The 20,707-nt window shown below is 38.8% G+C and overlaps 1 protein-coding gene across 4 annotated transcripts in view; it reads right to left on the reverse strand.

Moving 5' to 3' along the window:
- Positions 1–867: 867 nt before the first annotated feature.
- ttyh2 (tweety family member 2) overlaps positions 868–20,707 on the reverse strand; it is a 70,816-nt gene continuing 50,976 nt past the window's right edge. For 2 of the 4 annotated variants that reach the window (XM_076887657.1, XM_004556688.3), the window contains 10 exons: positions 13,710–13,782; positions 9,310–9,379; positions 9,104–9,159; positions 5,623–5,715; positions 5,440–5,532; positions 4,911–5,053; positions 4,505–4,690; positions 4,335–4,413; positions 3,314–3,340; positions 868–2,093 (listed from right to left, as the gene is read on the reverse strand). In XM_076887657.1, the coding sequence (XP_076743772.1) occupies positions 2,013–2,093; positions 3,314–3,340; positions 4,335–4,413; positions 4,505–4,690; positions 4,911–5,053; positions 5,440–5,532; positions 5,623–5,715; positions 9,104–9,159; positions 9,310–9,379; positions 13,710–13,782 (901 nt within the window). In that variant the 3' untranslated portion in view covers positions 868–2,012. The remainder of the gene's footprint in view (positions 2,094–3,313; positions 3,341–4,334; positions 4,414–4,504; positions 4,691–4,910; positions 5,054–5,439; positions 5,533–5,622; positions 5,716–9,103; positions 9,160–9,309; positions 9,380–13,709; positions 13,783–20,707) is intronic. The other 2 variants (XM_004556689.3, XM_076887658.1) reach the window with 1 other exon arrangement.

A 20,707-nucleotide genomic window follows, 5' to 3' on the forward strand; every position in this document is an offset into this window, starting at 1 on the left:
TCCCATTGTATAGTTCCACCAAGCAGTTAGGACTTCTCTAGACCTGATCTTTGGGATATAAAATGTCATTGTTTCGTCATTTCCATCGTCATTTTATCCTCTCTGATATTTGTGTGATATTTCCTCCTAAATCTGAATTCTAGGTTATTGGGTAAAAATATCTTCAGTCTTGCAGTGCTGTGAAAAAGTATCCTGTCCCTTATGTTTCAAATCATAAAACTAATTTTAATATTGGATAAAGACAACATGAGTAAATACAAAATGTATTTTTAAATGATTATTTGATTCATTAACAGAAAAATGCTATCTAAACCTACCTGTGAGAAAAAGTGATTTCGCCCTGACCCTTATAACTGGTTGAGCCACCTTTGCCAACAAGAATCAGATTTGTTAAATGACAAATTAAGTGTGTTTTATCACACAGGGTTACAAAGACCTTTTTAAGGCTTTGGGGCTCAAGCGAACCCCGGCAACAGCCACAAACTGGTGTAAATCTAACAGGATTTCATAAATAAATTCATAATGTTGATGATATGAAACATTTAGATTTGTGACAAATATGTAAAACTAAATATATAGAGCTCACTAAAAATGGGATAGCCATGTGCTCATAGAAACCTTCACATCTGACCTCAAAAAACCAAAATCGAATAATTTCATCACTGAGTACAAATGAACCCTGGTCCCTGCCTCTTCATCCTTTACTTGGGAAGAATTGTACATATTTTCAGCAGTCTTTAAAAATACTCTAGGAATCACTAGTTCATGATACACTAATTGCATGTGGATATGTTTCAGTTAAATGCACAGGGAGATCTTAATGATCTCAGGCACGAACACTCAAAAACAAAATTAAGACTCATCGCGTTGTACTCAAAGCTGGTTTATTCAATTTACGATTAGACCCTGAAGTTTGCGTACACACACACACACGCACACACACACACACACACACACAAACAAAATTAAGCACCACTCTCTGTGCCTGTACAGTGCAACATGCTGAAACAAACACACAAAACGTATTAATGACACGGCATATATCCAATCCACACAGAAAGTCATCGTTAGTCGGTACAAACATGTATTGTTTGGATTGTTTGCTATGGTGAAAGTAATTACCTGGATTCATTAATCAGAGAGCAGCACAGCTTCCCGAATCACAATAGGAATGACGACTTTATTGGATTAGTTGGATTAGATATACAGGGAGTATGAATTAATGGCCCATTAGAAAATACAAAAAAATAGTGGTCCTATGTATTGCTGGACAGAACTAGAAAAAGTATATAAAAATGGCGCACAGTTTAAACATAAAACAGAATAAGACAACAATCTGTTATTTTACAACTTATTTACAGAAGCCATGGTCTCAAGGTAGTCTCGTCTCTGTAGACTCCTAAAGCTTCACTAGCAGGCGTGTTTGTGTGTGTGTGTGAGACTGCAAATAAATTATACTGCTCCACAAACTCCTGCTGTGTGCTGCCAGTGCTGGCTCTGTGCTTCACGAATATCACGCATGGAGCACACTACATAGAAAATAACGATGCATGAGCTATCGCGTTCACATCTTTTATCTTTGGAGACTCAAATATAAGATGTCAAAATTAGTACACATCTCCATTTCAAAGGCAGAGAGAGAGATCTCAGCTGAATTTAAACTTTCTTTTTTACATTATTGGGAAACAACTTTTTTTGTGTGGTTTTTTTATATGTTTAAAAGAGCGTGTGAGGGTATCAAAGGACAAAACAGATTAAGAGCTTGTTAAGTTTGACAGCACTTCTTGGAAACGTCTAGCACGTTCTCCAAGAAAGGATAGAAATGTCATGAATGAGCTAAAAGAACAGAGAGAAGATTACAGATATTGTTCCATTATCATTAGACTCCACACGCTGGAGTCCTGACTGACGTGAAGCCACACAGTTTCCTCTGTGAGTCTTCTATCAGCTGCATGTTGCTGTCTTGTAGATGGTATGCGATGCTGCTTCTCTCCTTGGGCAAACAGGGAAGTCTATGCTTGGAAGTCATTTCCAAAGTGTCTCCTCTGTTCTTCGGTCATGGACAGGTAGGTGGCCCTCATAGTGGGAGAGTACTATAGACAAAACACCAACACAGAGACATATATAGAGAATATTACAAGTCTGTTGTATTAGATTGTGGTGATGTAAACATGTAAAACTCATTTGTAATGGAAGAAAGTAGGGAAAATGGGCTTAAAGGAACAGTCCACTGAATATCTATCTTAATGTATCAAATTCACTCTACTGTGGCACTGACATGAGAAATGTTTGAGGCTCTCGACTCCCCTAGTGGGACTTAAAGCAGGGAAAGCATGGATGATCAGGTTAAAAAAAACAGGTGAAGTGAAACTACAGAAGAATGAATATATAGTACATGTTTATAGTATAGCTACACGCTAGACAGTTTATTAGTTACACCTATCTAGTTCTGGGTTGGAGCACCTTTTGCTTTCAGACCGGCTGTAATTTTTGCTTTAATAGGAGGGTTCATAATTTTTTCAAATCACATTTAAAGTCAATTAAATCACCTTTCTTCCCCATTCTGATGGATGCTCAGTTTGAACTTCAGCAGGTCATCTTGACTATTTTTACATGCCTAAATATCTTGGGTTGCTGCCATGTGATTGGATGACTAGGTATTTGTGTTAGCAGTGGAATAGGTGAGCGTATGGCTGGCGAACATATGCGTATATAAAGACTACTGGCTAGTATATCAACAAAAATTCTGTGTTGGAGAGTATGCAAACTTTTAAATGCCAGATTTCATTCCTACAGTGGTTGAATATTAGTTTCTAAGACAAAGTTTCAGTGGAGTATTCATTTAAATCATAACAGACCATGGCAGGGTAAAATATTTTAGATATCACCTATAGTTTGTTTTAAAAGGCCAATCCTTTATTCATTAAATACACACATAGCATAAAGTATGAAACACTTTCCAGGTAAAATCCATTTTATTGCAGTGCACAGAATCCCTACTGCTAACACTTTTGTGTCAGTGCTAGGTGTAAAACGAAATGACCGGAGAAAGACTGCATGCACATAGGAGCTGACTGTGAAAGTACCCAGAGACGCAACTACCGTACCACCCTGTGAACACCAGGGGCTGAAATACCCTTGCTAAGTGAACCTATCTGCGACGGGGACAATAGGTTGCAGATTAAAAGTCATGCTAAACAGGAGAACTGCACAGGAGACGAGATAATGTGAGGTGAAGGAGAAATGATAGGAGATGGAACAGAGGGACAAGTGAGGGACTTTATTCCTGACAGAGAGAGAAGAAAAGACTTACTCGATTTCTATACTGCTGAGAGTATATCTCCAAAAGTTGATTAAAAAAAGAGGGAATATAGAAATGAAAGATACAAACAAACATACACATGACAAACAAACAAACAAACAAAAAATATATAAAAGAAGCTGTTAGCCGAAGATGACTGCATGATTCTGTACAGTTATAGCCATGAGGAAGAAATTAACATGCATATTATTTGGTTGTATTAAAGAGTCAAAAGACAGAGCATATCACATGTTTAGTTGGTACTTTAGCTGGAATTAAAGGTTGAAGGTTAATGATAATGATGGCTAACTTAAAAAGAATTACATACATTAAAACTGCAGTAACACATGTATAAATTTGGTTCAATTTAGATTCTAAACATATAAGCAATCTTTAATAAAACATCTGAGCAGGAAAAAGGATAAAAACTTATTTCTTTCCTATAACTGTAAGCAAAATCCAGATTAGAGATCTGTAAAATGGTGTACAGCATGCTATTAGGAGCGTGTGCTGAATGAAAACTTCATTTAAAATGTTTCTATTTTTATCTCTGTGATATAACAGGAGACTAGAGGCCCAGCAGGGTGCTGAGTTAATTCAGTGAGGAAGAAAAACTTGTGTGTTGACAGTGAAAGAGTTTATGGGTTACGGCCTGTGTCACCTTATCCCGAGAGAGAGGCTAAATGATGTTCTGTTCATATTAAATATTAACTAAATTACTTCTCCTCTCCTTGCTTTGGCTCTGTAAGCCAGCCTCCTGTATGTTGTTCACAGCAGAAAATAAAAGCCACAGTGTAAAACACATGAGTATCTGGTTAAATACTATAAAGAACCTTTAAAAAGAGTGGATTTAATCGGAACTAAAATGTAAGTGACGTGAATGTAAAATGTAACAAAGGAGGTTAGCTGAGTCACCAAGTTAAAAAAAATGAAAGAAATAATAAGCTGTTATTTCTAAGAAAACCACTTCCTGAGTTTAACTGAGAAAGAAATGACATCATAGGAAGGACTTGGCCTCTGGGACCCAACGCACCGATGGGGGTGGAGAGCCTCGTCCTATCAGAGGCACATTCTCATACCGTGGATTTCCCCCGAAAAGAGCTGTGTGGTTCCTGCAGAAAAAAATGAGACAAGTGACTCGGATATGGCTCAAATTTCTGATGTCACTTTCCCCCCCCCCAAGTTGTTTTTTTTTTGACTCACATGTACTCAGACATTGGGGCATTGGAGACAGCCGGGGCGGGCGGGTGCAGGCTGGTCTGGCTGCCCATGCTGCTGCTGTAGCTGCAGAAGCTGTGCATGTTGGTGTGGTCAGGGTTCTGAGACCCTAATCTCCTTGCCCGTGGGTTGAACGGGTCCTCCTCATCCATGTCATCGTAATCTTGTTCCCTTCAGTGAAAAATTAGGAAAGGAGCATCAGAGGAAAGGTTTACGATATTGCATTTCTTGGGTACGGTGTGAATGACGCCTGATGGAAACAAAACTTCAAATTACAGTATTCTTTGGTATGTGCTGGCTTAGACGGTACACCGGGATGTACATAGAGAATGGTGCAGAATGAGAAAATGAGGGCGCTCAAGCAGGCAGACAAGCCTGAAAATGTACTGACCTGCAGGCAATTTGTCTCCATGCCCTGGGAATGGCACACAGCATGACAGTGAAGGCACAGGCTGCCAGAATGGAGAACAGGCAGAGGTACAGTACACCCTCCACTCCATCATAGCACACCCCCACCATTGCATCCAGGTAGTCCTAAAGAGGTCAAATGCAGAACACAGATATGTGGCCAAACTGTTTGCTCATTATCTGTACTCTCGCTGCCATGTTTGACTACACAGCGGAACAAAATGAGCCAAAGATGAAAAAGCACTTAGTGCACCGGTGTGCGTCATCATTTTCTTCATTTATGTCTTGCACATTCGGTGGGACTTCAACATCATTCACGTAAACCGCATTGCAGTCATGAACCGCACTGTGCAAACAAACTTGCAAACAACAAAAGAGGTTTTTAAAATTACTTTTATCTTCTCTGCTCTCAGTTCCACTTTCAGTTTTACTCTGAAATCCTGAATGGCCACTTACTCTCAAGTTGACCTAGTTGTGCTTCTCTAATGCCAATTAGGATGCAGTGAACAAACCTTGTTGAGCCCCCTGCAGTCCAGCAGGGCGGTCAGCTGGTGCAGACTGGCCTCCGAGGAGTTGAGCAAATGTTGTATACCCAGGAGATCTCTCTGTGGAGAGGTCAGCGTATCATTGAAAAACACTTCAGCCCTTATTTTTTTTCTCAAACTACAGCATAAAAGTGTTTCTGTGTGCCATACCTCAGCCGTAGGAAACAGTGGTACAGCAAACTGCAACAGACCCTGGATCTGGATCTGCATGGTGGTCAGAGACCTCTGGAAGATGGCCAGAGGCTGCAAACAAAAGTACAGAAGCAAATGAACAGCAAGCAAATAACACATATGAATGCAGCAAGCCTTGGGCTGAGTAATAGAGGTACTGTAATATGTACAGTAATTTAAAAAAAGCCTCAAAAACTATAGGTAAAAACATTAATGCCATAATAATTGGCTTTGATTTTATGTCACTGATCTGGTTTGGATTTATTGAAATGGAAAATCCAGGTTAATGGTCAAAAAGACTGGCCTAAGCTAAATCTAATTTTCATTGGAGGTATTGGGTGTTATCACAGTTTGTGTTTCCCCCTGTTTTATACAGCGATTTCAGATTTTACAACTTTATTAAAAACCCAACTTTTTCTTATGATAATATAAATACAAATAAAATTTTTATATGTCAAAACGTCAGATTCTTCACTTCATTTTAACATGCTTTGATTTTGGTTACTTGAGACACAATATCCCATCTCAACAACAGATCTATGTTCCCACCAGCAGGGGGCAAAATAAGCATCCAAATTCAGCCCAGAGTAATGGGATAGTCTGTTCTACCTGAAACACAATCGTTCCTGCCTTTTTTTTAAAATTAACATTCAAGTATGATCATATATCAATTAATCTGCCATATCTTCAAAGTAAATCTGTATCTTCACAGTCATCCAGCCTAACAAGACGAGCCTGGAAACCCCCACGCCTGGGGCACAGTGTTAAATTGAAACAAGATGTGGTCAATTACCTCAACTATACATAAATGTAATTGCTTTCCTCTGATCTGACATTTTTTCTCGATCTACACGATCGTCCATGGCCCAGTAGCTCTCTGCTACACAGTCGACTGGCTTCAATTGATTTTTTTCCCCCAACTTTAGCTTGAGTGAGTTTGTTCTAAGCCAAATAAAGTGAAAAAATAGGACAAAGACAGTGCATGGAGGAGGACAGTAAAAAAAAAAGAGAAGAGATGATAAAAATAGATAAAGAGTTGGCACAGGAGTGATGCCAAAGGCAGTGTTACGCTGGGGCAGGAAGGTAGACCCGCAGGGCACTGCGGAGAGACAAACACCTAAGAGAGTAAGATAAACAGGGGGGAGAAGCTTGTTTGCTTGCCAGTCAGTGTGAATTCCTGTATCTGCCAGCTTGCTTGTGAACTTTGCACCTGTTGGCTATCTGTGTGACAGTGAAAAGAGCGCTGACTTTGTTTACCAGGCAAGGTGACGCTTGTCTGCCCTCTGCCGCTGTGCTCTTGTGGTGTGCTCCTCGGGGCATGTCTACAAGAGCCAGATAATAAGATCTGAGGTCTGGTGAACCAGAACTTACAGAAATTGACTTAACTGCTGATTGATGTCAGCTGGGAAGTCAGTGAAGTGACCCACAAACTGCTTCCCTGAAGAGTAACTCCACAGATCCTCAGAAGAGTGGGAGGAGAAGAGATTCTCCAGGTTGTTTCATCTAACGTGCAATTTCATAGCCTTTGTCTCGGCAGTTTTGTAACACTAAGGTATGCTTTGTCATGCATCAAGGAAGCAAGAACAGAAAGAGAGAAAAATAATGGCGACAGTCTTTGATCCTTGGTGGTTTTATAACTCCTCTGCTAGAAGTTAGGATGTAACTCAGACAGACAGGGCTGGACGAAGGGAAAGCCTGACAAAGATGAAGCCTGAGGGGCAAAGAAATGAGCAAAGACTGAGCATCGCAAATTACAGTTCAAAAGACATGAAGGCATTTTGCTGTTAAAACGGAGCGACATTTGTTTTTTGTAGCTATTAATATCGATTAGTATCGCCACAACAACAGCTGTCTTAAGTCTGTTTAAATGAGTCAGGAATGACCTTGCTCGTATTTAAATGGTCTTTTAAATGCTGTTTACACAATTCACATTTCTGAGATAAAAAAAAAAAATTCAGATAAGTTTCTTTTTAATAAATAAAAAAAAGAATAAGTAACAGTTTCTTCTTTAAACTTCTAAGATGGAGTTTTGAGGAGAAATTTGGAGTCTTTTAAGGGCTGATTATAAAAAAGAATATAATATTAATCCTGCCATAATTAAACTAATATTAGGCTTAATCATGAATCTGTTTGATATTTCCTCATTAATACCTTTAAAAAAGTAAAAAAAAATCAGGACAAAGCGTCTATTTGAATGTTGATGCAGTGGGTAGTTTGAACAGATTTGTTAAATTCAAAATAAACATACACTCACGGGACACTTTATTAGGTACACCTTACTAGTCTTCGAACTTCTTTAATTCTTCATGGCACACATTCAGTAAGGTGCAGGAAACTGCTCAGAGGTTTTGCTCCATACTAACATGATAGCGTCACACAGTTGCTGCACATTTGTTGAGTGCACATCCATGATGCAAATCTCCTGTTCCACCAAGGTGCTCTACTGGATTGAGGTATGGTGTCTGGTGATGTTCAATCTCAGTTTGAGATTTTTTGAGCTCTGCGACACAATGTGTTATCTTGCTGGAAACAGTATCCACACTGCTACACCACCAGTAGGAACTTATGTAATGATATAAGGCAGGACAGATGCTTTCATGTCGCTTTTGTCAAATTCTGTTCTCGCCATTCAAATGTCACAGCAAAAATAGAGACTCATCAGACTAAGCAACATTATAATCTTCTATACTCCAGTTTTGGTGAACCTGTGTGAACTGTACTCTTGTTATCAGCTGACAAGAGAGACAGCCTGTGTGGTCTTCTGCTGCTGTAGCCCATCTGCTTCAATATGTTGTACACTCAGAGACGCTCTTCTGCATACCTTCTGCTATGTTCCTGTCCTATAAGCTTGAAACAGTCTGGCCATTCTACTCTGACCTCTGGCATCAACAAGCCATTTTCACCCAGAGAGCTGCTGCTCACATGATATTTTTTCCTTTTTGGGCCATTCTCTGCAAACCCCTGAGATGACTGTCTGGGGAAATCCCAGAAGATCGGCAGTCTTTGAAACAATCAGAGCAGCCCATCTGGCACCAACAACCAACCACAACACAGTTCAAAGTCACTTAAATCGCCTTTTTTGTCCCATTCTGATGCTTGGTTTGAATTTCACCAGCCCATCTTGAGCATGTCTTCATGCCTAAAAGCAGTGAGTTGTCACCCTGTGACTCTTACATTTCTGTTAACTAGCAGCTGAACATGTGTACCTAATAATGTTGATGGCAAGTGCATAGCCACCAAAATAACAACATTTAACAACGTTAAATTGTATCTGTAAAATACCCAGCAAGTGTCCAGTTTTACCTGCACATCATAAATCCTCATTTATGGATAAAGATTTAATTTCAAATGTCTACAGAACATTTCTTTGTGTTAATCAAAACTCTTTTGGCTTAGATGTGTGGACATTTTATGACCTGCAATTTTTGCGAGGAGCTCTGCAACACATCCCGTTTCCTACCTGCTGGAAGGGGTTGGAGAGAGTCTGGTTGCAGTACAGATAGTAATGAACAATATCTGAGAAAACACAAACACAAAAGCAGGCAGAAAATGTTTTTTCATCATCATTGTCCTCGCCTTGCTAAATATCAATTATCGCCATGGCCACAAATTTAATGTCACATAATGAATCCATTAAACGATCATTATTATTCACACCACACTTACCAGCACTGATGACATCCTTTGTTTTACTCATGATGTATTTGTCAGGGGAAATGCAGAAATCACTCGTGCCCTAAAATAAAACAGGAGATGTGAGAGGAGTGGAAAGAGAGTGGAAAACAAGGACATATCAGAAAAAAAGATTGAATGGTTCACATTTCATGACTCACAAAAAAATTCATGACTCACATTTCAAAGAAGGAATGATGTGGTGTGTCAAATGAAAGTAATCAGCTTGACAATTATTTATACATATTTTGTACTAAAACATTTTTCCAGAAACATGAATAGTGATTGCTATCATTTTTAGCGCCTTTTGACACAGTAGAGGGAATACGGCTGTTTTTGTACCCCTTTAACACATCTTAACAGGAATGCTTTTCAATTCAATGCAAAGTGCTAACAAGAAACCTGCCTTGGCAAAAATAACAAAAGACAAGTGGCAGTCTCCGCTGAACTGTGCCGTCTGAATGCTAAATGTCCCCGGGGCTCAGGACAAACACTGCGTGTAGCTTAACCTTCTCTGGGGGGTACGCTAATGAGCCCCACACAGAAGAGATAAAGCAAACTGTGTTTCCCAGCAAACCTGAGCTAGTTTGTTAGAGACGAGCTCTGCAATTCAGGAGCAAGTCTGTTAGAATTCCTGAAGGGACGACAGTGAATCTCAGAAAATGCAAAGTTCTGACTACCCACTGTTGGTAATTAGGAGTTCTGCCAATGGGGTGTATTCATTATGCATTTATTTACTAAGGATTCAGCCATTAATTTAAGTGCAGTCTGCACACAGACAGGATGTGAAGATTATCTTGCAGGTCTGTCAGTCACACCTGTAAATGCAGTCACACATGAAGCTGATCAGAAACTCAGATAAATCCAGATTCTATGTACTAAACAGTTGTTAGTTCCTGTGGTTGTGGTGGGTGTTTTCGCGTCATTAGAGCAGGGCAATGAAATGCATTCTTATTTAAAGTGGGACACAGCTGCGCGACTGCAGTGGCAAATCGATTTTCACAAGTTCAGCTCTCAGTCGGGGTGGAGGAGGTCGAAGATTTTCAGATGGCAGTGGTACGTGGAAGTTAAAGAGGTCACCATGTGTGTGGCGTTCCTGCACATACGCACAAATTCTCCATAGGTGCTAGCTGGCTCGCTGAGCTGAAAAATTGTGTAGAACAATTACATCTAAACAGGAATGTTGGCCTGTCCTGTGTTCAGTCTGTAGTGCCTGAAAATGCTGTCAGTGATTTTATTATAAATGAGGTTTTTGCATAAATTCAATCGAATAGTAAATTCAAAAGAGATCTTTCAATTAATGAGTACTTTCACATCTTTCTCTATGTTAAATTTTGTTTTTTGGAATTAGGGCTGAAAAGATCAAAAAATGCAAACAAATAAACACATTCTAACTGCTTTTGCCGCTTTTCTCTATTTGATATAAATTCTAAAAGAATTTGTTTAAAGAAGACACCTGATTAAAGCATAAAGAATGAATCAACATTTAAAGATGAAATGCCTTCATACGATGATGTCTACAAGTCTGTTATTAGAAACTGAAAACTGTGAAGTCCACACTGACTCACAAGCACCAACTGTCTGCCTAACATTTATGCAAGCAGTTTGCATATAACCATCACATTTATATAAAGGAACACACACACATGAAATCTGGGCCTTTCACATAAACATCTCCTTTAAGAAGTAACACCTGCATCGACATAAGCACAAGCTCCTATTTACACATATAAATGATGTCTGAGGAGCCAGTGCAGATTCTTCATGTAATTGCTTTTACGAAGCCTTTATGATGTTTACTCCCAAGCAAAGAAAAGGCCCAGGTGGACTTTATCTATAAATTCTCAGAAACAGAGGTACAGTAAAAGCCAATTTCTATCCCGACTATCTACACAAATGTATCATCTAGGGTTATACACTGGATCCTTAATGAATTTATTAGACTACCTGTCATAAAAAAAGGAAAACATTTCAGAAATTTGTCAAAATAATATTTTTCATTATTAGTTATTTTGTTATTTATTTTGGTATTAATTAATAGCAAACTGATTTCACATATTTACACCCAAATTTGAGCACATGGACTTCTCAGAAAAAAACTCTGCAATGAATTGAGCATAAAATTAAACAGCTAAAAGTAATTTTTCTGTCAAGGACTACAAGTAAATAACTAATTTGGCATTCTAATAAAAAAAACATGTTTTCTGATTTTTAAACATTTTTTTGCAAAACAGTACATCAGAAAATTCAGGGTTAACTATAATTATATACTGGTATTAAAAATATCATTTTTAAAGATCTTGCGTATAGCAGTTAATTAACCATTACAGAAACATAAAGAAATATTATCAATCCTACTAATTTCATGTCAAACTCATTTTACAGTTTGATGTTAAGTGGAATAAATGAGTGGACCTCCACTGTCTGTCAATCTAAAGAAGTTTAACTACACATTTAAACCCTGAGATATTTAAATATCAGAAAAACCTGATCAGTAATGCTGTTCTAGAAAGTTTAAAGAAATCTGTCAGCATGGCCCCTAAATTATGACAAATTAATGTCTAAAATTACAGAAAACGTTACTGTAGCTCACTGAGTTTTTGTTAATTCACATAAAATGCCAATTTTTTTTATTGAATTTATGTATAAATCTTTTTAACTCTGGACCCCCACCCCCCACCCCCCCGAGAAAAGTTTCACTTTGTATCTGTCTTGTATACAGTGTACTGTCAGCACAGTGGTTCAGTAGTTAGTGCTGTTATCTACTAGCAAAATGTTTCGGGGTTCAAACCTGACCAAAATCATTTCCAAGTGTATGAATGAATAATAAAATATATTGATGGTTTTCTAATAGAGCTACTCTTACACTCTTTTAACAGATCTGTGTATGTGCTGTTTTAATAAAGTACAAAATTGTCACCAGAGTTTCAAGACTGGGCTCTACAAGGTTCGGCCCACAAGAATAAGAATAAGAACAAGCTGTTGTACCGCTAAAGACAGGTTCTTTATTTTTTAAGGGTGTACAAATCACTCATTCAGCCTCAGCCTCAGTGACACCCAGCAGACACGTTACATAAAAGTGAGACGTAATGATTTTGTAACACACACAAAATCATTACGTCTGAGAGGACAAGATGTACCCGTGACTCTTCTGAAGCAATTTATGAAAAGTTATATTATTCATTTATCAAGGGGAGATGTAGAACAAGAAGACCTTTTAGTTAGATTACCATGTAATTTACTGGATGCTTTCAAGTTCCTTAAAGGGAAAGTACTGTCTTTCCGTTGAGATAAGCCTTACACACCATAGATGGACCTGAACGCAGCATGTGTCATGGTGCAGGAGACTAAATGGACAGGATGAATCATCTACTGAGAAATTCTGTATTTGTCTGCATTTGCAATGTCTTGACCGGTGGATGCAGATGGGGGTTTTGGTGTTTTAGTCATACATGTGTGCCGTAGCATTGCTATAAAAGGAAACCATTAGTGTCATTGTGTCAGGAAATGAAGACCACACCGAGTGAAGCCTCGCAAAGAAGACTTGAACATGCAGATAAAAAGGAAGATAAACCCAGACACCACTGTGCAACAGATCAAACTTCTCGCTGTTACTTACTCCTGATTACTTGACGCTCATTATCTCCAAATTTAATTCAAACGTGTAAACAATCCTCTGCTGCCCTGAGTAAAAAAAAAAAAAGCAACATCCAGCAACAAAACTGAGAAAAATAGCACAGACGCCCGAGGCAGCTTAGTCAAACACCAGTGCTCAGCCACCTGATATTCATCGTGTCTCATGTTTCTCTCTATTTTCACGGTGAGTTCTCACCTCCACATCGATCAAACACTTGCGCAGCTTTTTTAAGCCTTGGGACGATGAGAGAGGAAAAACACTGAAATTAATCACCTACTCAGTGTGAATACGGCAATTGGATTCGTGTTGTCATAATCCTTGAATTGGAATCGGGTTATTGAGCTCTGTATAATGCTGCTGAGAAGGTGTGGGTTTGCAATTTTGTTCTTTTGTCAGTCTATTTTTAGTGCCGTGTGTTTTGACAGCAGAGATCAAAAGCTCATGACGTGGTAGACGGATAGCTGTGATCAGAAGAATTTGAGATTGGGCAGTTTTAGAACCTGTTTAGATGACTCTGTGCATCTGTGAGGGATCTCTGTCACTTAGACTGATTTCATAAATATTTTTGTAACCTTAACATCCTGATAAAGCTTAAATACTTGGCTTTTAAGCTTAGAACCACTAATGAGCAGCTAATACCTTAAATAGATAGATAGTTTCTGCAAACTATCAAGTATCATAAGAGAGGTGACCAGTTTAGGGTATTTTATATCAAAGTAAGTCAGTCACTCAGGGGTAAGAAAGCGAGGGAGCTTACCACAGCGGTTGCCAGGTCAGCTCCCAGTGAAGTCCAGCTCAGGACTAGCGTCAGCACTCCAAACACCATCATCCTGCAGAAATACAAAGAAACAACAGGGTCAGGTTGAAACTCAGTGCAGTGATCTGTTTATTTGCTAAATTAAACTAAGATTAACTGAAGGCTCAGTGAACCAGGACACAATGGCTCATTAAAGCTTGGTATTTATCCAAGTGAATGAGTCAGTGATTTAAATACTTGACCCGGTTTGCATTAGGTTCATTCCAATTACTTGCAGTGATTACAGGTAAACACTATTGTAATCACACTGCTAGAAAACCAAGAAGTACTCTGGGTTTGTCATACGAATCTGCACTTATTATATCAGTGGTATATCAGCACCTTCAATTTGATATGGTTCCTACATCAACATTCTTTTGAAGCTGTGTTTTTGAGCCACTAATATTAAGTCTAATCACTCAATTTAATCTGTGTCTTTGCACTGATAGAAAAATCACAAAGATGAATGCCATGAATGCTAAGAGACGCTTCAAAGTAGAGTTGAGTCATTATCTTTGCAAGCAACTGCTTTTCCAAACTAGTAATAAAGCGACCCCTTTGGAATAGTTGCATGTTTTAAGCATGTCTTATAACTACTGTATATAACAAAATAACAATCAAAATGGAGAAACAAAAAGAGCTATTGTAGAGTCCGTGTCATAACAGCTTCTGCTACTCATAAGAAATGGCTCGCGACCCAAGAGGAAGAAATGCTGATGTCACTGGGCTGTCATCACCAGAAAAAGTCACAGCAGTCATGTTTACTTCCATGGAGTTGATTCTGCTGCTTCAACATACAGCTGCAGAAGAACAGCTAATCTTCAACAGTGCTCATCCGCTCTGTTTGCCGACATCTGATTATAGCGAACTCAGTGGATGGATGTTCCTGCACCCATGTGTTTGTTTTACAGTGAATCCATACCCTGATGATGTCAACTTATTAGATGATAAGATGATGACATCAAATGATTTACACAGAGGCTGAGAGATTGCAGGCCCTGGCTGTCCATTTTGGCATGCAGGAAAGTGTTGATGTACTAAAATAGGAGATCAATACCTATTAAAGACAATCATAGATCAGCTCTGGTTAAGTGAAAAGAATTTCCAGAAAATCCAATAAGCTCCTGATTCATGTCACCACAGTTTAAATCGGATTTTTTTTCTATGCATGTCCAGGCTCATCGCCAGCCTATTCATCTTTCAGCACCCCACAGATCCCAGGCTAATCCATTTCTCAATGCACTGAATTGATACTGAGCTCCCAATATTGAACTTACAATCCGCTACTTCTGTCCTTTTCTCTTTATCTCTACTTCTCTATATATTCCCTTTGCCCTCTCTACAGTGTATTTTCAACGCCCTCTGCCTTCAAATCAGATCCTCATACTTAAAGTCTGTCTCCTTCCTTCTGTCTGATACAGACCTCTCACTAGGCCCAGACAATTTGCAAGATAGGAAAGAGAGTGAGGCTTCACAGATTCCTTATCTTATTTTAGACTCGACAAGCAGAACTAATGCAAACGTTCTTCACCGTCTTACTCGTTCACTGCGATAACTTGCATTAATATGTGATTATATCTGCATATGGCTATATAAGGGGTACTGTATAGAACACTTTACACCAGTATCACATCTGGTTCTTGGTGGTAACTACAACAACTATAAAGGGATAAGAAGAAAATTCTGATTCCTTTTCTGACACTTTTGTAATTCCTCCTCGCAGACAAGAGCCTCACAGGGTTACATTTGCTGTGCCAATTGTCTCTCTTTCTGTCAGCAAAATTACACAAAAGCTACATGGCCAAATTTCATCAAACCTGCTGCAGAGATATAGCAGCAGAAAAGAATGAACCTTTTGTATTTTGGTGCAAATTCTCACTTTCTCTAAAATTGATAGCTAGGACACTGGCCTTAGAAGACTGTGCTCTTCCTGTATTTTTCCCATGAAATACTAATGCTGCATCTCAAATCACATATTTCCTCTTTTGTTTGCCTAGAGTAGCCACACTAAAAAGAACAGCTACACCCGGTACACTCCAAGTAACTTGGTGGTATGCTTAAAACAGACAAAACCCTGAGTGTAAAATTCTGTACACTTTTCATTTTCACTAGCCACCATCTTGGTGATGCACCAATAATTTGTTTGACAGTAACAGGAATACATTGTCAGCATAGATGGAAACGCTACCGTTAGCTATCTATATCTATATTGATATCTATATCTATAGTTATAACAACAAATTAGAAAATTCTTTCATAACAATTATATTTTAGCATTAAAAATGCTGTTTTGATAAAGAGCTTGTGCATACTGGTGGATTAACTATTATACATACATTAACATAGAAAATGATTTTGGCAATTTAGGCTAATTTAGGCTTGTTAGCCCTGCAATAGACCGGCAGCCTGTCCAGAGTGTACACCGGCTCTCACCCCATGGCTGCTGGGATGGGTACTGAATTGGATGGATGTTAATTTAGGGTCATAAGAGTTTGAACAATGAAGAAAACTGGACTTCTTTATGTTTTCATTGTTCACCTAAGATGCTTCTTCAGTTCACTTGTTTTCTCAAGCTCTTAAGACAACCATAAGTTGAATGATAACCTACACACTGCAGCTGTGTCTTGGCGTATATTTTATTTTCTTCGGTGTAAAAGAATTTAGCTTTGGATATGTGGACAAAGGTTTGACAAGTTGTAAATGTAAGAAAAGTTGGCAGCTTGTACAGCAATGGTCAAATGCTCCAACCGTTATTTCCAATGAGTGAATAGCTCTTTCTTCTTTTTTTTTTTGTCTTGGGTCAATTTGCTGGTCTGGAACATTCAGGTCTGTGTTATCACAATGCCAAAGAAGAAAGGCGAAAGGAATAGCCTGAGAGAAGCAACCGTTGCTGTCCACAGGGAAGCCTATCATACTACAGTGAGAAAGATTATTCACAACTGGAAAACAAGTCAGTTGCCAATCTTCCCAGCAAATTCACCCTAAAGCCAGACTTTGCAATGCTCAGAGAAACTGCACAAAAAAATATAAAAACAGTTAAGCTACATCTCAAACTCTACAGGCCACAGTTAGCTGGTTAATGTTAAAGTTCATGACAGTAGAGTTAGAAAAATACTAAACAAGCATGGCTTGTTTGGAAGAGTTAACGGGAGAAAAGCAAACATCTGTAACAAAAAAGAAAAAGGCAGTACAGCTTAATTTTGCAAAGTTGCATCTGAACAAACCACAAGATCTCTGGAACAACGTTCTTTAGACATATGGGACCATGTTTGGCAAAAAAAAACGAAACCAAAAAACACAGCATGTCAGTATAAACACCTCATATTAACTGTCAAGCGCGGTGGTAGAAGGATGATAATTAGCAATTTGAAACAGTAATCCATGCCTTTGTAGCCGTTCGGCTGGATTACTGTAATTCTCTTTATTATGGGGTGAGTCAATCTTCTGTTTTTCAACTGCAGCTAGTTCAGAATGCTGCAGCATGTCTTTTGACTGGCACTCGTAGATGCAAGCATATCACCCCAGTTTTATATTCACTTCATTGGCTGCCCGTGCATTTTAGGATCCATTTTAAGCTACTTTTATTTGGTTTTTAAATGTTTGTCCAATGCTGCCACTCTGTACCTCTCTGAGCTTCTTCATCCATGCATACCTTCCCGGTCCCTCAGGTTGACAGACCAGTTCCTCCTAAGCGTGCCCAGGACTAATCGTAAACTCAGAGGGGATCGGGCGTTTGCTGTGGCAGCACCAAAATTGTGGAATGAGTTGCCTTTACATGTTAGACAGGCGCCTTCCTTATCTGTTTTTAAATCACGTCTTAAAACATATCTATTCACCTTGGCTTTCAGCACAGCAGGACTTGTTGATGTTTCTTAATATGTTTCTTATTAATTATATTATTTTTAATTTTAAGATATTCTATATGTAAACTGTTTTCTCTTTGTTTTATATTTGTAGCACTTTGGCTAACATTGTCGGATGTAAAGTGCATTATAAATAAAGATGCTATGCTATGCTAATTAGGCTCGTTTCACAGTCACAGAACCTGGGTAGTCTGGAGACATCAAGTCAACCTCTCTGTATGCCAAAGTCAACCTGATTGAAATATTGTGGTGGGATCTAAAGAGACCAGTGCACAGATGAATACCTGCAAATCAGTGAACTGAAGCAAATTTGTAAAGAAGAGAATGCGATGATGATGTTGGTTTATGACAAAGTTATACAGCAAAAGAAATTGTGGAAAAAAATCATGGGTTCCAGTTGGTTTTTCACAGCACTGGATAGAGTCCTGTGAAAAATGTTCAGATGACTTAAGCGTGTGTAGTGGTATGTAGAATTTTTCATACTGAGACCCAATGTAAATGGGAAGCGGGGCACATGAACTGCAAACTGCTCTGTGTTGAAAGGAGTTTTCTCTTTCATTCACCGTGCATTTCTCTGTCTTTGTTTTTCCAGTCTTTCCTCGTTTTGGCTCTGTAGCTACATGTTTCTGATCTACGGTAACTGAGCCCATCAGTTGATGAGTGTTTATTGTTTGATGTCTTCTCAACACTACATAGAGAAAAGGTAATTACTCTTCTTTGTAAAGTGCCCTGTGATGACTGTTGTTGCAAACTAGAGCTTTATTCCTAAAACTAAAGTGAAATTAAAATAAATTATTCAGTTTTGTGCTCTGTGAGACGAATGGGAATCAATGGGATACAAGGAAAATAGGGTTTAAAGTTGAGTCAAGTGCAAAAGTTACAGAGTTCAATGAGCAGGTCAGATGATGCTAGTAAATGCATTCAAGGATGAGGTCAAGTGACTGAATTAAATCAGAGTGGGAAGGGGATTTTCTTCTCTACTAAAAAATATTTTGCTGTAAACTTCTGTTATAGCTAGTCTATACAGGGAGTGCAGAATTATTAGGCAAGTTGTATTTTTGAGGAATAATTTTATTATTGAACAACAACCATGTTCTCAATGAACCCAAAAAACTCATTAATATCAAAGCTGAATGTTTTTGGAAGTAGTTTTTAGTTTGTTTTTAGTTTTAGTTATTTTAGGGGGATATCTGTGTGTGCAGGTGACTATTACTGTCCATAATTATTAGGCAACTTAACAAAAAACAAATATATACTCATTTCAATTATTTATTTTTACCAGTGACACCAATATAACATCTCCACATTCACAAATATACATTTCTGACATTCAAAAACAAAACAAAAACAAATCAGCGACCAATATAGCCACCTTTCTTTGCAAGGACACTCAAAAGCCTGCCATCCATGGATTCTGTCAGTGTTTTGATCTGTTCACCATCAACATTGCGTGCAGCAGCAACCACAGCCTCCCAGACACTGTTCAGAGAGGTGTACTGTTTTCCCTCCTTGTAAATCTCACATTTGATGATGGACCACAGGTTCTCAATGGGGTTCAGATCAGGTGAACAAGGAGGCCATGTCATTAGTTTTTCTTCTTTTATACCCTTTCTTGCCAGCCACGCTGTGGAGTACTTGGACGCGTGTGACGGAGCATTGTCCTGCATGAAAATCATGTTTTTCTTGAAGGATGCAGACTTCTTCCTGTACCACTGCTTGAAGAAGGTGTCTTCCAGAAACTGGCAGTAGGACTGGGAGTTGAGCTCGACTCCATCCTCAACCCGAAAAGGCCCCACAAGCTCATCTTTGATGATACCAGCCCAAACCAGTACTCCACCTCCACCTTGCTGGGGTCTGAGTCGGACTGGAGCTCTCTGCCCTTTACCAATCCAGCCACGGGCCCATCCATCTGGCCCATCGAGACTCACTCTCATTTCATCAGTCCATAAAACCTTAGAAAAACCAGTCTTGAGATATTTCTTGGCCCAGTCTTGACGTTTCAGCTTGTGTGTCTTGTTCAGTGGTGGTCGTCTTTCAGCCTTTCTTACCTTGGCCATGTCTCTGAGTATATTGCACACCTTGTGCTTTTGGGCACTCCAGTGATGTTGCAGCTCTGAAATATGGCCAAACTGGTGGCAAGTGGCATCTTGGCAGCTGCACGCTTGACTTTTCTCAGTTCATGGGCAGTTATTTTGCGCCTTGGTTTTTCCACACGCTTCTTGCGACCCTGTTGACTATTTTGAATGAAACGCTTGATTGTTCGATGATCACGCTTCAGAAGCTTTGCAATTTTGAGACTGCTGCATCCCTCTGCAAGATATCTCACTATTTTTGACTTTTCTGAGCCTGTCAAGTCCTTCTTTTGACCCATTTTGCCAAAGGAAAGGACGTTGCCTAATAATTATGCACACCTGATATAGGGTGTTGATGTCATTAGACCACACCCCTTCTCATTACAGAGATGCACATCACCTATAATATGCTTAATTGGTAGTAGGCTTTCGAGCCTATACAGCTTGGAGTAAGACAACATGCATGAAGAGGATGATGTGGACAAAATACTCATTTGCCTAATAATTCTGCACTCCCTGTATAAATGTATAGAAAGTGAAAGCTTTGTCATCCTTACACAAGCCCCCATTAAATGTTCTAATTAAAACTGAGCAAAATGATAGAGATGTGACCTCAGAGCAGATATGCATGGGTACTGAGACCTCACTGCCAGTGCTAATTAGCTTGACATAGTAATCACATATTTCTCTCAGTTTCTAATTTTGGCTTCCACCTTGTGATTGCCATCTTACAAACCATCACAGACTAACTTGGACTGCAACTCATTAAATTGTGTTTATTTCCTCCGAGCAAATTTAGGAGATTGACCTTATTGTCTAAAATGTCTTAATTATGAAGACAGTTGTGGTAATATGGATTTACTTAGTCAGTGTGTACAATTAAGGTAAAGTATAATTATGATGATTATACTTAGTATAGTATAATTATTATGTGAATATAAATTGTTTCTACAAAAAGTAACTAAATGTATCCCTGTCTTCCTTCCTTCGGGCAAGTGCCTTAAACTTTTAAGAAATTTATCTT

The sequence above is a fragment of the Maylandia zebra genome, linkage group LG8 (assembly GCF_041146795.1).
Source record: "Maylandia zebra isolate NMK-2024a linkage group LG8, Mzebra_GT3a, whole genome shotgun sequence".
Taxonomy (NCBI): domain Eukaryota; kingdom Metazoa; phylum Chordata; class Actinopteri; order Cichliformes; family Cichlidae; genus Maylandia; species Maylandia zebra.